General features: G+C 51.5%; 1 protein-coding gene across 2 annotated transcripts in view; it reads left to right on the top strand.

Annotated features, from left to right (window-relative positions):
• The first annotated feature begins 9,520 nt into the window (after window positions 1-9,520).
• SLIT1 (slit guidance ligand 1) overlaps window positions 9,521-15,900 on the top strand; it is a 188,211-nt gene continuing 181,831 nt past the window's right edge. The window contains exon 1 of one of the 2 annotated variants that reach the window (XM_055352624.2): window positions 9,521-10,160. In XM_055352624.2, coding sequence (XP_055208599.2) covers window positions 9,577-10,160 — 584 coding nt within the window. In that variant the 5' untranslated portion in view covers window positions 9,521-9,576. The remainder of the gene's footprint in view (window positions 10,161-15,900) is intronic. The other variant, XM_019035188.4, reaches the window with a different exon arrangement.

The following is a 15,900-nucleotide window of genomic DNA, read 5'->3' as shown; positions in this document are numbered from 1 at the left end:
GGGCAGCAGTTGCTTAATGCTAGGGATCACTGGCAGCAGGAGGCAAAGACCAGTGGAGGACCCGCGTTCTGGACCACATTTTCTCCCTTAGCTGAGCCATCACTTATTATTTTTTATTGTGCTAATTATATACATATGACAAAATTTACCATTTAACCATTCTAAATGTACAATTAGTGGCATTAATTGCATTCATAGTGTTGTGCAATCATCACCATTTATTTCCAAAATTTTTTCCTCACACCTAACAGAAACTTTGTACGCATTAAACAATAACTTTCCATTCCCATCCCCCTCCAGCCCCTTGCAACCTCTAATCTACTCCTTGTCTACATAAATTTGTCTGTTCTAGATATTTTCAAACAAACTGTCGCTTATTTTTTATTTTATTTTTCTGAGACAGAGTCTCTGTTGCTCAGGCTGGAGTGCAGTGGTACAATCTTGGGTCACTGCCACCTCTGCCCCCCTGGGTTCAAGCAATTCTCTTGCTTCAACCTCCTGAGTAGCTGGGATTACAGGTGCCTGCCACCACAACCTGCTAATTTTTGTATTTTTAGTAGAGACGGGGTTTTGCCATCTTGGCCAGGCTGGTCTTGAACTCCTGACCTCAGGTGATCCGCCTGCCTTGGCCTCCCAAAGTGCTAGGATTACAGGCGTGAGCCACTGTGCCCAGCTCATCGCTTATTTTTTAAGCACCCTTTGCAGATTTAGAGCAGCTCCCTCAGTGCAGGAATATAAAATGTGTTATTTAGTATTTAGTGTGTTCACATAAAATCATTAAATTTCGTATATGAAATTTAGTGGTAATTTTATTCAAACTATAATGGTAATTACATTTTTATTTCTAAAAATTTTTTGTAGCTTATTGTAGAAAATATGGAAAATATAGAAGGGTATAAAATAAGAGACAAAATCACTGATAATTCCAATGATTTAACATTTGGATGTATTCTCTTTTAATTAGATTAGATTTACTTTTAAGTTCATTGAATGTTTTTAGGCTATGAGCTGCTGAATCTGGGTTTTTGCCATTTTGAGAAGGACAACTACATTTGCGATGACAAGACCACCCACAGTCTGTGAGGGAAAGGAAAGGTCTAAGAATATCTGGGTTTCCTGTCAGTTACACAAGCAGACCCAGAACACACACATTTGCAGAAGGAACTAAGGAAAAAGAAGAAGAAGGAATCCTCTAAAATTACTTGTACATATGTTTGTCAAACGGAACTTTCTCTAGACAGACCTGTTCCCTAAGTTATCCCTATAACCAATTTTGGCTTTTTAAAAAAATGAACACACTAACCACATGCCTGTACATGCAGCATAAGGCACTTTCTTTTTTCAGTTTTTAAATTTATTATTATTATTATTATTATTATTATTATTTTTGAGATGGAGTTTCTCTCTTGTTGCCCAGGCTGGAGTGCAATGGCGTGATCTCAGCTCACTGCAACCTCTGCCTCCCAGGTTCAAGTGATTCTTCTACCTCAGCCTCCCAAGTAGCTGGGATTACAAGCATGCACCACCACGCCGGGCTAATTTTGTATTTTTAGTAGAGACGAGGTTTTACCATGTTGACCAGGCTGGTCTTGAACTCCTGACCTCAGGTGATCCACCTGCCTCGGCCTCCCAAAGTGTTGGGATTACAGGCATGAGCCACTGCACCTGACCAAATTTATTATTATTTATATATTTACTTTTTTGAGACAAGGTCTTGCTCTGTTGCTCAGGCTGGAATGCAGTGGTGCGATCATGGCTCACTGCAGCTTTGACTTCACGGGTTCAAGCCATTCTCCCACCTCAGCTTCCTGAGTAGCTGGGACTACAGGCACAAGCCACCATGCCCGGCTAATTTTTGTATTTTTTGTAGAGACAGTGTTTCGCCATGTTGCCCAGGCTCAGGTCTTGAACTCCTGAGCTCAAGTGATCTGCCTGCCTTTGCCTCCCAAAGTGCTGGGATTATAGGCGTGAGCCACTGCGCTTAGCCCATAAGGCACTCTCATATGTACTACCCATTCAATCCCCACACTGGCCCCAGGAGGTAGATCTTAAGTAAATGCGTATTTTACATCTCAGCTCTGCCACCTACGTGCTGTGTGACCTTGGGTGAACTCCCAAACGTCGTTGTGCTTCCAGCTCCTTCTAAGTTTCTTGGGAGTATTAAATGATTTAATAGGTAAAGGTCTTGGAAGAATATGAGCCCCTGGAATTTATAGGTACAATGGAAGTGTTTGTTAGTTGGTAGGATTATTCTTTACAGACAAGGCCCCCAAGATGCAGATGGATTAATGAGCTCCCTGATGCTGCATTTTTGTCATCTTCTTGGACTTTGGAGGACTGAAGGCTGACTCCGATGAAGAAGGGGATGCAGTGGAGAAGGGGATGCTATGGAGGAGGGGATGTGGTGGAGAAGGGGGTGTGATGGGGAAGGGCATGTGATGGAAAAGGGGGTGTGATGGAGAAGTGGGTGTGATGGGGAAGGGGGTGTGATGGAGAAGGGTATATGATAGAGAAGGGTTTGGCTCTATGATGGGCTTCCAAACAGGGTCTCTTCCTTCCTACCTACCATGGGAGGCAGAAGGGGCTGAGGCAGAAGACAGTTAGAAGAGAGAACATAGATCATATCTCATGCCTCAGCTTAAATCCCCAGATGACTTCCTATTCCCCTTCAATGGGATGGGGGTGCTGACCTAACCCCGCATGAGGAAAGGCTTCTTGAGGAGTTGTTGCTTAAGCTGAGACCTGAAGGGTGCAGAGAGCCACACCAGCCGTTATGATGGGAAGACCATTCTAGCGTAGGGACTGGCCTGCACCAAGCATTATGTGCTTAATAAACTGCGAGAAGCCTGTGTGGCTGAGGCCCCTTCCTCTCTGGCCAGCTTCAGGGCACTTGTCAGGGTCATGTAATTGTCTGTTTGTTTGACTGTCTTTCCCCAGCACACAGAGCATGTTTTGAGGGCTTGAAGTATGTCAAAAATTTCTTCCACATTTCTGTTTCTGGCCAAGAAGATATAATGGGACAATTTTACCCCTCCTGGCTTAAATGACTGAAAAGCCAGGGGAAAATGGAAACAACTCTTATGAGACACTAAACAACGGGTAGTGTAGGGCAGTGATTTCTGAGAGAGAGGAAACAAATGGGATGAGCCCTGTAACTGCCTGGCTTACAGCGTGGAGAGAGTTTCCAGGCCACAGAGCAAGAGGGGAACCCAGGTGGAACCCAGCATCAGTCTGAATTGAGGAATCAGAGCTGAGAGTCCAGGGAGGCCAAGGTGGCTCGGGTTCCCGCGGAAGACAGGAGAGGAAATTGCTGCACAGAGAGAATGAGCAGCTAGAGATCTGCAGATGGTTCTTCCCTGCTGTGCCACCCTCTCCTCCCCTAGTCTTCAGCTGAGAACTGATCAGTGCCTGTGTGTAAACTGTCTGAAGGTGGGAAAGTTCTACCCAAAAGGAGCAGGCAGAACAATCCTTGGAGTTCCTGCAGGGTTGGGATTAGCTGGCATTTCCACCAGCCAGAGCAGAAGCCTCCTAATTCACAGGGCACTGGGGAGACCATTCAGAAGGGTAGGGAAATCAGCCCTCGACCACAGGCTAGTCCTGGTCCTGCCCAAGAAAGCTTAAAAGCAAGCCTCAAAAGGATCCAACTGGCTCCAAGTAACTTGACTCTGTTCCAGGACAAAGCTCAAGAGTATTTTTTCAAAATACAAGAATATCCAGCACCCAACAAGGCAAAATCCACAATGTCTGGCATGAAATCTATAATTACCAGGGTACAAAGTACCGTAGCTCCCCTTTATCCATGTTTTCACTTCCTGTGGTTTCAGTTATCTGTGGTATAGTACAATAAGATATTTTGAGAGAGAGGGAGCTAGAGAGATGACATTCACATAATTTTTATTATCGTATATTGTTATAATTATTCTATTTTTCTTATTAGTTATTATTGTTAATCTCTTACTGTGCCTAATGTATAAATTAAACTTTATCAAGGGTATGTAGGTATAGGAAAAACATAATATAATAGGGTTTGGTACTATCCTTGGTTTAGGCATCCACCTGGGGTCTTGGAATGTATCCCTATGTAGATAAGGGGGGACTACGTAGTAGGAAAATATGATCCATAATGAAGAAGAAAAGTAATCAATCATTTCAAACCCAGAAGTGATACATATAATAGAATTGGTAATGTAGTTATTACACCTATATTCCATATGTACACTAAGATAGAGGAAAATATAAGCATGTTAAGAAGATACATGGAAGATTAAAAAAAAAAACCGAAGTAGATTTTCTAGAGATGAAAAGTACAATGTCTGAGATAAAAATTGTACCAGATGGAGCCGGTACGGTGACTCAGGCCTGTAATCCCAGCTCTTTGGGAGGCTGAGGTGGGCAGATCTCTTGAGATCAGGGGTTCCAGACCAGCCTGGCTAACATGGTGAAACCCGATCTCTACTAAAAATACAAACATTAGCTAGGCACGATGGCACACGCCTGTAGTCCCAGCTACTTGGGAGGCTGAGGCAGGAGAATCACTTGAACCCGGGAGGCGGAGGTTGCTGTGAGCTGAGATTGTGCCACTGCACTCCAGCCTGGGTGACAGTGAGACTCCATTTCAAAAAAAAAAAAAAAAAACCAGATGGGATTAACAGCAGATTAGATACTGTAGAAGAAAAGATAATGAACACGACAATACACCAGGAGAAACTCACCAAAATGAAACAGAGAAACAAGGCTAAAAAAAGGAACAGGGCATCATCCATGGACTATGAGACAACTCCAAATGGCCTAATTATGTATAAATGGAGCCCCCAAAAATGAAGAAAGAGAGGAGAGAACAAAAAAAAAGTGAAGAAATAATGGTTGAAAACTTTAAATTTGATGAAAACTGTGAACAAGATACAGGAAACCCAATGAACCCAAAGCACAGATCTCTTCTATTTCCAGTGCGTGGCTCTCAGCTGGCATGCAATCAATGTCTGATGAATAGATGAATGGTTGCTGTCAGTGCAGGCTGTCTGCCTGCTTTCTGCCTTTCTTTTCCTCCTCTTCTCCCACCCCAGCACCCACTTTGCTTCTCTCTTGCTTCCAGTGCTTCTATTTACCAGAGTTATCTTGGATGCCTATGATGGCCTCTGGGCTATAAACGCCACTTGACCTTTAGTCTAGGAGCTTGTCCTTGCTGTAGGCTTTGCCACTGAGAGCTTCCAACAATTCAGCCTCCTCCAAATTTGACAATAGCCAGGGGTTTAGAGATTAAAGCTAAGATATCATGAGTCTTGCTGGCACAGACTTCCCAGAGACTCCTGTTTTCGTATTTCCCCTGCGGTGGCAGGACCAGGAGGAGTGCCCAGGATGGACTGGATGCTGTGTTGTGCCCGGGTGTGTGGCCTCATTCATGGCCCACCTCTGCAGCTCCTTTGCCTTGTGAGGTCAGGCTGGTTGCTTCATTTCTCTGGGCTTCTAACTGTTTACTGGTGCTTGGATTTGATCATTTTTTAATCCCCTTCCAGCTCTGACATCTTGTACTCCCCTGCCACTCTCCCTTGACCATCTTTCTCTTTCACATGCCTCATCCTTGCTAATGCTGTGTGGAACCTGGAGATGAGGAAGGCAGGTGGGCCTCAGATCCATTGTCCTTGCCAGGCTCCTTCCTTCAATGGCTCCCCAGAGTTTTCAGTCTAATTCCAAACTCATAACTCAGCACACCAGGCCTTGATTCTTAGAGCATGGTCTCTGGAATCACCTGCATCAGAATTAGCACCGCCTCTACCCCCCATTCCCAGCTTGCTAACACTGAAGGTTCTGATTGGGAAGATTGGGGGTGGGTCACAGGAATCAGCATGTATGATAAGCACCCCAGGGGGGTTAAAATGTATTGGTAGGGGGAAATTAGCTCATACCACACAGGGTAAAAAATCTGAACAAAGGCTGGGTGTGGTGGCTCACGCCTGTAATCCCAGCACTTTGGGATGCTGAGGTGAGAGGATCGCTTGAGCCCAGGAGTTGGAGGCTGCAGTGAGCTATGATTGTGCCACTGTACTCCAGCCTGGGCAACACAGCATGACTCTATCTCAAAAAACAAGCAAAAAACCTCCCAAACAGTAGAAAAGAAACATCTGCTGCAACTTTCTCCTTGCTACCTCCCAAGTCACCTCCCTGGAAGCACCAGGTTCCAGAGACACTGGTTCCAGAGGTAGTGCATTTCCAAGCACATGCATATATAGACATGTGTTTGAGGACAGGGCCAGGCCAGGTGATGCTGAAAGCCCAGTGAAGCCAGAGAAAGGCTGCACCAGGGCCTCTGGGGTGTGTCCTCATTACCTCTGTAACCTCCATCTGTGCTCCCCACCTGAACCCCCTGCCACACTCCAGCCTTGCTGGACGTGCCCCAGCTCAGCCATTGAGAATGCTGCTCCCAGTCTGTGTGACTTGCCTCATGTGCTTCTCTTTGCTGAGAGAGCCTTTTTTCCTGTTTTGTTGTCCAGAGAATGCCTATTTATCCTTCAAGACCTAGTTCAAGTGCCTCCTCTTCCAGGGAGCCTTCCAGCCCCACTCTGTGCCCTCATTCTGGGTTCTCCACAATTCCACATTCGCTGACACCCAAATGAATATGCTTTCCTGCTTCCTGTTTCTGTGCCTCCACCGGACAGTGAGCCCACTGAGGGCCAGGGCCATTCTTGTCCCCTGTTGAATTGCTGAGTTCCAGTACAGCACATGTAGTACACAGATACTCCGTAAGTGGTATTTATCAGATGTCTACTTAGCAGGCATTCTGTCTCACTTTTCCTTTTTGCAGTTTGGAAATCCATCCCATGATGCTCCTCAGCCTCACCCAGGTTCTCCCGCTTCTTGGTGCTCCAAAAGGGGCTGGTGGAGGTGGGAGAGAGGACTCTGTGCAGAAGCCATAAAGAGAGCACTCTCTCCTTGAGTCACACGGGGGAAGTGGCCCTCAACTCCCGGCACATGTGGCTGAGAGGACTCAGAGGGGACTCACGTCACTGGGCTGGGGAGACTCAACCTCAAATTTCCCTTCCAGGGGGTTGCCCTGCTGGTGGCAGGTGAGCAGGGCCAGGCTTGGTGGAGTATTCCTGGCAGAAGCAATGTGCCAGGCCTGCCTCCTCCCCACCCGTGCAGCGGGAGCAGGTGGCCCGGCTGCAGGGAGGGGGTAGGGAGACCCAAGAGAGGGAGGGGCATGGGAGAGGAAATTGAAAAAACAGAGCGGGGCTTGGGGGTGTGCGGCCGGCCAGGCAGTTGTTTAACAAGTAAATGTGCCGGGCACGCTAATGAGCTGCGCCCATTCATGGCGAGCCGCCTCCCGAATTGGGGAGCTGGCCAGGTTCTGGGGTGGAGGAACCAGGGACAGGAGCCAAGCTGGGGAGCTGCCCGCTGCTTGGGCAGGGCCTCCTGTGATGGGCTGTTGGGGGAGTCTTTGTCCTGGGTCTGGGGGGCTCCTTCCTTCCCTCCCTTCAGAGGAAAAGCCAGCCTTTGCCAGGCAGCAGCAACTCAGCCCAGGGCCTGCTTGGGATTCACTGTCCAGGCTGGTCTGGAAGCTTGTAGGGCAGGGGCTGGTTCTCAGGAGCCATAGGCAGGGCTGATCTTGCACCCCTGCTCACTCCCACCCTTCCTCATACCCCTTCACTCTGTCACTCTGAGGACCTAGGGGCATGTCGCCTGGCTAATCAACACTCTCTCCCTTCTCCACATGGGTCTTGGCTTCCAAGGGGCCCTCCGAGGTCCTGGGACCAGGGAGCTACTGCTGGAGCAGAAGGCTGGAGACATCTTCAACAGCCTGAGTGCTGTCTGTGACAGGCCTACTAAGTGCCAGGTGCTGGGGTGCGTGTCTGGGTGAGCGAGTGAGGATGCCAGGGGGTGGGCAGGGGTGTGGGGTGTGGAGGGGTGTGGAGAAGCAGCTGCAGGTACTAAGAGGGGATAAACAAAGCAGCAGGCATGGAGGAATGTCACTCTGAGGCTGCGGGGAGAGCATGGATAGAGGGGCTGGGGCCCCGTGGAGCAGGAGCTGGTGAGCTGCAGGGCAGGGGCAGCCCTCTCAGACTCCGGCCTGGTTTGTGGGAAGCTTCCCTAATATCCCACCACACAGGCACCCCTGAGAAAGCCCTGCCCCCTGAGAAACTGCACTTAATGCTCAAGAACCCACTTACCGGATGGAGGTCATGGACAGGGATGTGTGAAAACTTTAAAAGAACTGTCAAAAGCCCATAAAACCAGCCACATAAATTGTAACATACTGTGCTATGACAGTAGAGAGACTGCAAAATTTTCATCAACATGGAAAAGAAAAACAAAGAAAACGCCTGAGCCTTGGGTACCTGGTGGGTGATAAGGCTTCAACCTTGTGGAGTCTATCAACCTCCCCTATCCCCACCCTGCCCGACACTCTTCCCACCAAATGCGTCCATGCTGTGTCTGGACCCAGGCCGCTCCTGAGACAGGAGGTGCTTCTCGGGCTACCCAGCTGTGTCCTCTTGCCAAGCAGCCTCACATCAGGGCCCCGACTGCTGGACACTGCCCCAGCGAGCCACAGCTGTCCTTGGCTTTGAGGAGATCTTTCGTCTTTTCTGGGGTTGAGGAGAATTCTCTCCCCACCTGGATGTCCCGTTCACACCCACGTCCACACATGCCTTATGGTGACGAAGGTCCCTACCCAGCCGGGTGTGAGGCCTGGGTCTGACAGGGCTGGCCTGTGGGGTTCTCTCCCAAGCAGGCCGCCCAGCGCTATGCCAGCCCTCTCTGTCTCCTTTGATGTCAAGATGGAATATTCATTTTCATCTGTTTCCACCTGTCAGAAATGGAGGAACGCTGGTGTGAGTGGAGGAAGACGTTTGCCAGATTTCCAAGTCCCCTTCATGTCTGTCCCTCTCTTCTACAACGGGGGAAGAAGCCCGTGTAACTGTATGGTACAAATGTGCCCTGCTGAGCAAATGTCCCAATCACAGCCATTCTCATCCTGGGCATGCGGCTAGCTTGTTCCCTTCTGAGAAGTGGGTGCATTGAGGTAGGAAGGAGACTGTACTCTGCCTAGCGCTTTCGTGGACCCTCCCCCCCACAAAGCTCCATCCTCAAAGTCCAGGCTAAGTAAGGTTGGTGGCTTGAGGATGCCACCTGGGGCACAGGCACAGGGTTTCCCTTAACCAAGAATTGACACAGCGAGTCGGGTGGGGCCGAGAGGCCGCTGCTGCCGTCGGGGGATGGGGGGAAACGGGTCTGACTCCCCGGGAAGGCGTCCAAGCGGCAAAATAAGATCTCCCTCCCACCCTGGACTAGCAGCTGGGGCCGCGGGTGCCGGGGTGCGTGGTCTAAATGTGCGCATCCTCGCCGTGTGTGTGTGTGTGTGTGTGTGTGTGTGTGTACAGCCAGGACTTGGCGGGTCGAGTCACACCCCCTTCCCTCCTCTCCCATCCCCCGCAGCCCCCTGCCCGCTGACGGCGCCTCGGAGGTTCCACCTTTGAAACTGTAGGCGGCTTGCAGCCGCTGAGTGGTCGTCGGGAGAGGGGGGCTGCGGTGGGGGAGGGCGGGGAGGAGCCTGGCCCTGGATGTGTGCTTTTCGATTGATGGATGACTGCCGGGTGGGAGCGAGCGCGCGGGTGTGTGTGTGATCGTGTGTGTGTGTGTGGTGTGTGCTCAGGGTGCGTGCGCGCGCGGGGCCTGCCCATTTTCCTCCTCGCAGCAGTCAGTTGGGAGCTAGAGGGAGGGAGAGGGAGACGCAGGCGGCGAAACGGCAGAGGAGCCGAGCGCCCTCCGCCCAAGACGCCCTCCCTCCGTCCGCGCACAGGCGCCGTCGCTTGGAGGAGCAAGGTGCCTCCCAGCCCGCAGGGGCGCCGCGCGCAAGCCCGCGGGCTCTTCGGTGGCTCTGCCCCGGGACTGCACCTGGAGGCGGCCCCGGACGGGGATGGTCAGCGGCTGCTGCCGTCTGGCTCGCGAGCGGGACGCTGTGAGGGCACCATGGCGCTGACACCCGGGTGGGGGTCCTCGGCGGGGCCGGTCCGGCCGGAGCTCTGGCTGCTGCTGTGGGCAGCCGCGTGGCGCCTGGGTGCCTCGGCGTGCCCCGCCCTCTGCACCTGCACCGGAACCACGGTGGACTGCCACGGCACGGGGCTGCAGGCTATTCCCAAGAATATACCGCGGAACACCGAGCGCCTGTGAGTATGGTCCCCGCCCCTAGCTCCCTGGCTCCGAGGTTGCCCTCCCACCCAGACGCAATTCCGGACTTGGGGGTGGGGCAGGACCATTGGGGCCCGTCTGGGCTCCGCAGCCCACAGACGGGTCAGTGCCTGCCGGGGTCTTTCCCGAGCCAGGAGCCAGGAGCGCCGTGGTTTCCCCATCCCTGGGATTCAAAGGGCCCTCGGCGGGGTTGTCAGCTTCCGTCCTCACACCTGCACCCTGCACTCTGCACCCTCAGGCCCTCCCCACTGCGCCAGCGCTTTATTCCTCCAGGGTGCCTGCGAACTGGTGCCAGAAAGCCTTCCTTGCACCCAGGAGGGACACTTCCCACACTTGCCAAGCACAATGTCTCCTTTTGGGCACATGGGGCTACGGCCGCGTTCTGAGCCAGCTGCGCAGATTCCCGCTCCCAGAGCTTGCTCCTGACGAAGGGCAGCAGGGTGGGATGGAGGCGAAGTTTCTGGTCTGCCCCTTCTTCTCCATTGTTTGCCCCAGAGCCTTGAGAATTCTTCCCCTGCAGGTGCCACGCATTGGTCCCCTACTCACCCGCCTCCCTCCACACCCAGCCATCCCCAACACAGGCAGACAATGGGACCTGAGGGCTTTGGGTATGGGGCTTGGGGTATGTAACATTCAGCACCCGGAAAGGGGTAGGTGTGTCTTGGATGGAGAACCAGGTGGATAATGCCAAGAAGTCAGGAGCTTGGAGAGGGGGGCCCAAGGTTAAAGATATTGACCATGACAAGTCATAAAAAAACAGCATTTCTCTTCCCCTGTTCTGTCTCACTTGTAAATTCTTGAGGAAACTTGATCCTTTTCTTTTCTAGACCCAGTAAGCTAGTAGAATGTGTGTGTGTGTGTGTGTGTGTTTGGGTGTGTTTGAGTGTGTGTATTTACAGACCTTTATACTTTGTTTTCTGTGACTCTCCTGCAGAATGTGTTTCTGTGTGAATTCCTAGTATTAAGGGGCCACCTTAATAGCGTGAGGCCATGAGAGTCCCGGTAATGGGCTGTGTGTGTGTAGATTTTGGTCACATGCAGGGCCTTTGTACTGCTCGCAGAGGTGACTACACCAGGAGATTTTTGAACAGGGCTTTGGAGAAGGCTGCTGGCTCCTTTGAAACCTACCTACTCCTCCTTCCCACACTCCTCGGTGACTGCAGTGGCTCTTAGGAAAGGTGTGCATATTTTGATAACTTTCGAGCACATTTTCATGGCCCCCAGCTGGTCAGAGACAGAAATCTGACCCTGAGGAGAGCTGTCTCTTGAATCAGACTCTGTACCAAGGCCAGCAATTAGTGAGCACACATTTGCCCCAGACTCTTCTTGGCTGCATCTGAAAAATTCCTGTGGAGGTTTTAGAGAATTTGCAATCTAGATGCAATCTAGATGGGAAGTGTGTGTGTGTGTGTGTGTGTGTGTGTGTGTGTGTGGTGCATGTGTATGTGTGTGTGTGAACGCTTGTGTGTTACAGGGCTGGGGAGAGGTGGTACCAAACTGAGTTTCTGTGGGCAGCGTGTGCATTATCCTGTGTGGACCCAGAGAGGAACGGAGGGTCAGAAATCTGTCCAGAGGACCCCCGCGGTGGCCTGGTCACCCTCCATGCCTGTCCCCTCTGTACCTGCTCCCTGCTCCCCTTGCCTTGTCCACTGGAGTTTCTCCTGAAGCTGCTACCCTGGTTGCAGCCTAGATCTAAGACACATTAGCCCTTCTTCTTTGCTTTTGAATCTTGAGTCTTAAAGTCATCTCGTCCCTCTTTACTCTCTCACCACCTTTAGTGTTTAAGACTTCCATGAACTCTTTAGCTCTTCTGTGATCAGAGTGAGATGAAAATGAAATTTCCTAGTACAGAGGAAAGAGGTGGCATTCTGGGAGCTATACTGCCTGGTTCCCCAGCTCTGTCACCTATTAGCTGTGTGACCTTGGGCAAGTTACTTAACTTCTCTGAACCTTAGTTGCTTTCCATCAGGAAAATGGGGCTGAGGCTACATAAGGTCTCTGGTTCTTGTGAGGATGGAAGATCATGGGAAGTGCCTGGTACCTTCTGATGCTCGCTAAGCGAGAGCCATTATTATGATAGGATAGGGAGGGGAATCTCATTATTTTAATTTAGCAAATGCTTCTGAGCCAGGAACTGCCCTGGGTGCTGAGGCGTCAGCAGGGAGTGAGCCCATCCCTGTCCTCAAGGGGCACATGGTCTAGAGAACTGGGCAGAGGACCTCTAATGGTGAGCTCTCAGGAGAGGGCCAGGCAGCCTCAGGGAACGGGCTGTGGGAACACTGGGGTGAGAAGCCCTTTTCCAGGGTGAAGGGGTTTCTCAGAGGATGGGCCACTTTATCAAGGTTGGTTTGGATTTTGCCAAGCACAGAGGGCAGGCAATCTAGACAGAGGGAACATTCTGCTGCTTGTCAGGTCATGGGGCCTGCTTTCTTGCAGATGTCTTTTTTTTTTTTTTTTCCTTTTTTGTAGAGATGAGGATCTAGCTATATTGCCCAGGCTGGTCTCAAACTTCTGGGCTCAAGCAATCCTCCTGCCTCCGCCTCCCAAAGTGCCGGGATTACAGGCGTGAGCATAAGCAAAAAGCCAGCAGGTGTGAGTATGAGCCAAAAGCCTGCAGGTGTGAGTATTAGCCAAAAACCTGCAGGTGTAAGCATGCCTGGCCCGATATGGGCAGATGGACCAGCTTGTCCCTGGGGCTGAAACATGCTGTGGCCAGTGGCCAGTGGGTGGGATGGGACTTGAGGCTGGAAAGAGATGTTGGGAAGGGTCAGGAAGACTTTCTATATGTGAACTTTTCCTCTGGGAACTTCCTAGTTGGAAGCCAGGGGTGAGTTATCCTGGGGAAGTGGAGCAGGTCTGATCTTTGCCATGTGGGCAAAGCTTCCTGGACTGGGAAAGCGCAGGGAGCCCGCCTGTTCTCCAGGCAGCCCGTGAAAGAGCTGCTCAAAGAGGAAAAGAACATCTTGAAAGAGGCCTTGGTGAGAGCCCAGGCAGACTCAAAATAACTGTGGCAAATGCTCTCTCTAATCAATATGAGTGTCGTGCAGTATCAGAGCCTGAAACAGCGGCTTCTTCTGAGGCTGTGAAATTTTTATGGACTGCAGCCGTGCATTTGCCTTTTGTCCTTTGGGCAGTTTCTGCGGCAGCCTGTGAGGCCCAGCAACTTTATGATCATATATTCTATAACTCTGGGTCCAGGCCTGTCCCCCGAAATGGAAAGAAATGGTCATTGGTTTGCTGTGGGGACTTCTGGAAAGAGGTTGGGTAGGCCCCAGAGCTGCTGAGGAAATTGGTTCAGCCAGAGGGGCTGTGGGGCTGGTCAGCTGGGCAGGGAAGGGATGCTAAATAATTCACTGTAATGAACAGTTAAAATACAGAGCCAGGGCTGGGAGAGGCGGCCCGGGAAGCTTCCTCTCTTTGTACTGCCCGGGCGCAGAGAGACCCAGCCATGGTCACCATTAAGTTATTTTTTTCTTCCACAACGACCTTGACTTTCAGTTGGACTTGATTTTTAATTTAAAAAATCTTTTAACTAGAGTGTCCAGGAGAGTGTGACAGGAGAGTGCAGTATGTGTGGACATCGCTGGTTCCCCCAGCCCTGGGCATCCTGGGTATTTGAGGTTTGCGGAAGATTCCCCTTGTGCAGAGAGGGGAAGTTGTCCGAGGATGGAGGGAGGCAGGCAGGGCATCTGGGAAGGCCTACTGTTCTCTCTTTGCCTCCAGGCCCAGCACATTCTGCTGCTTGTCTGGTCTTTTTTTTCCTTTTTTGTAGAGATGGGGATCTAGCTAAGTTGCCCAGGCTGGCCTCAAACTTCTGGGCTCAAGCAATCCTCCTGCCTCAGTCTCCCAAAGTGCTGGGATTACAGGCATGAGCCACCATGCCCAGCCTTGCCGTCCTCCTTATGTGCCCTTCCCTCCTTGCCAGTTCGTCCACCCTGCCCTATCTCCATGCCTGCTGTAGAGGCCTGGGAGGCCCTCTCTAGACTCAGCTCCCTGAGCTAGAGGTCCCATTTAACAGGGCTGAGTGGTCACGCATGAGGAAGGCTGCCCAGGGCACCTGAGGCTGATCCTCTGGGGAGCCTGTTTGAAATTCCAAATAGTAATTGGATGGTGACCTTGGTAAATGAGGTCAGGGGCCACTGCAGCCACATCTGCCATCAGGGCCCAATTGGATCTGAGCAGGCCACCATGGTCTCCTGCAGCAGAGGCCTGTGCTGTGTAGGGGAGGTGCCTCCCGGCAGGGCAAGAGTCTCCTGCTTGCTTAGGCTTTGGTGTGGTCACTGGCCCACTGGCTTATTGCTGGGCTCTGAATGACTGGTGTTAGGACCCCTGTGCTGTGCCTCTCCCTGCTCTGAGACCCAGTTTCCCCATCTGTAAAACGGGATGACGACAGCTGTGCAGGTTGATAGTGAGGAGTAAGTGAGGCAACGTGCCACGCTTGGCAAGTGGCTGGTGTTCGCCCTTCTCTCGGCCTCTGGGGCTGATAACACCTACTACCTCAAAGAGCCTGTGCACTCACTCATGCTACAGTTGTGAAAATGCTTTGTGATTCAGTCATTAGGATATTATTGTTATTATTTGGGAAGCTCAAGCTAGAGGCTCGAGGGTTTGGGTGGGGCAGAAGAGAGCTCGGGAGGTAAGGATTTGAGTGTTGCCTCTCTTGCAGTCTGTCTGCTTAGAGCGCAGTCTGTCTGTTTAGAGCACTCATTTACCTTTCCTGGGCATCTCTGCCCCTTTCCCTTGGGATGTGGAGACAGAGTGGGGACTGTATGCAGGGCGGATGGTCGTGATGGGAGGGCTGTGAAGCCAGACTGCCAAGGTTTTTAGCCCCACTCTGCCACTCAGCAGCTGGGGGGCCTGGGCAAGTGATGGGGTTTAATTCCTTCATTCAACAGATAGCTATCTATTGAACGTCTGCATTGTGCCGGGTGAATAGTGCTGGACAGAAACAGAAACCCGAGTTTTAGTCCAGCAGGGGAGATAGAGATGAATGACACAGTATAAGAATAAGCACATAACTGTAAGCTGGGATAAGTGCTCTGGAGGAAAGGGCGACTTCTCAGAACCCCCATTTCCTTGCCCATAAAGTGGGGATGATGATAGGGCCTGCTTCAAAGGGTGGTCATGAGGATTAAATGCGGTAATGCTCGCAGGAGCGCTTTGCACAGGGCCTGGCAGACAGCGAGTGCTCAATAAATGGTAGTATTATTATTGTTATTAAGGTGACAGAGAATTGCAGGGATGTGAAGGAAATTTGGGCGTCACGCTGGATCCCAGGGTGGCCCTCCTCTTCGCCATCAGGCAGCCGCTGGGAACCCTGGAGCACAAGGGGAGGGGCTGATCTTCCTCGGTGCCCCTTCTTGGGCGGGGCGGGCTGTCGGTGGCCCAGGCTGCCCAAGGCTGCCAGCAGGGGCGGCCGTGCTCTTTTGGGGCTGGGCGGCTCCTGCATTATTGGGAGCAGACGGGTGCTTGGCGGAGTTGCCGCCTCCAGTTCTGTGCCGGCATTAGCAGCTCGGCGGGGCTCTTGCTTAATGGGATTTTCTTCCCAAATGCTGTAATTATCGCCATACAAATACTTATTACCCAGAGCAGATGATGGCCGGGCCTTGGGCAGTAGCCAGGGAGCTGGGCTGTGCTGGGGGGCGGGGAGGGTGTGGAGAATTGGCTCCTCTTTTTGACGGAGCTCATGACCCCCTCCTCTCCTTTCTGGAACCCAGC

The sequence above is a fragment of the Gorilla gorilla genome, chromosome 8 (assembly GCF_029281585.2).
Source record: "Gorilla gorilla gorilla isolate KB3781 chromosome 8, NHGRI_mGorGor1-v2.1_pri, whole genome shotgun sequence".
Taxonomy (NCBI): domain Eukaryota; kingdom Metazoa; phylum Chordata; class Mammalia; order Primates; family Hominidae; genus Gorilla; species Gorilla gorilla.
Note: the sequence above shows the minus strand (reverse complement) of the source record. Positions and strands in the feature narration are given on the sequence as shown.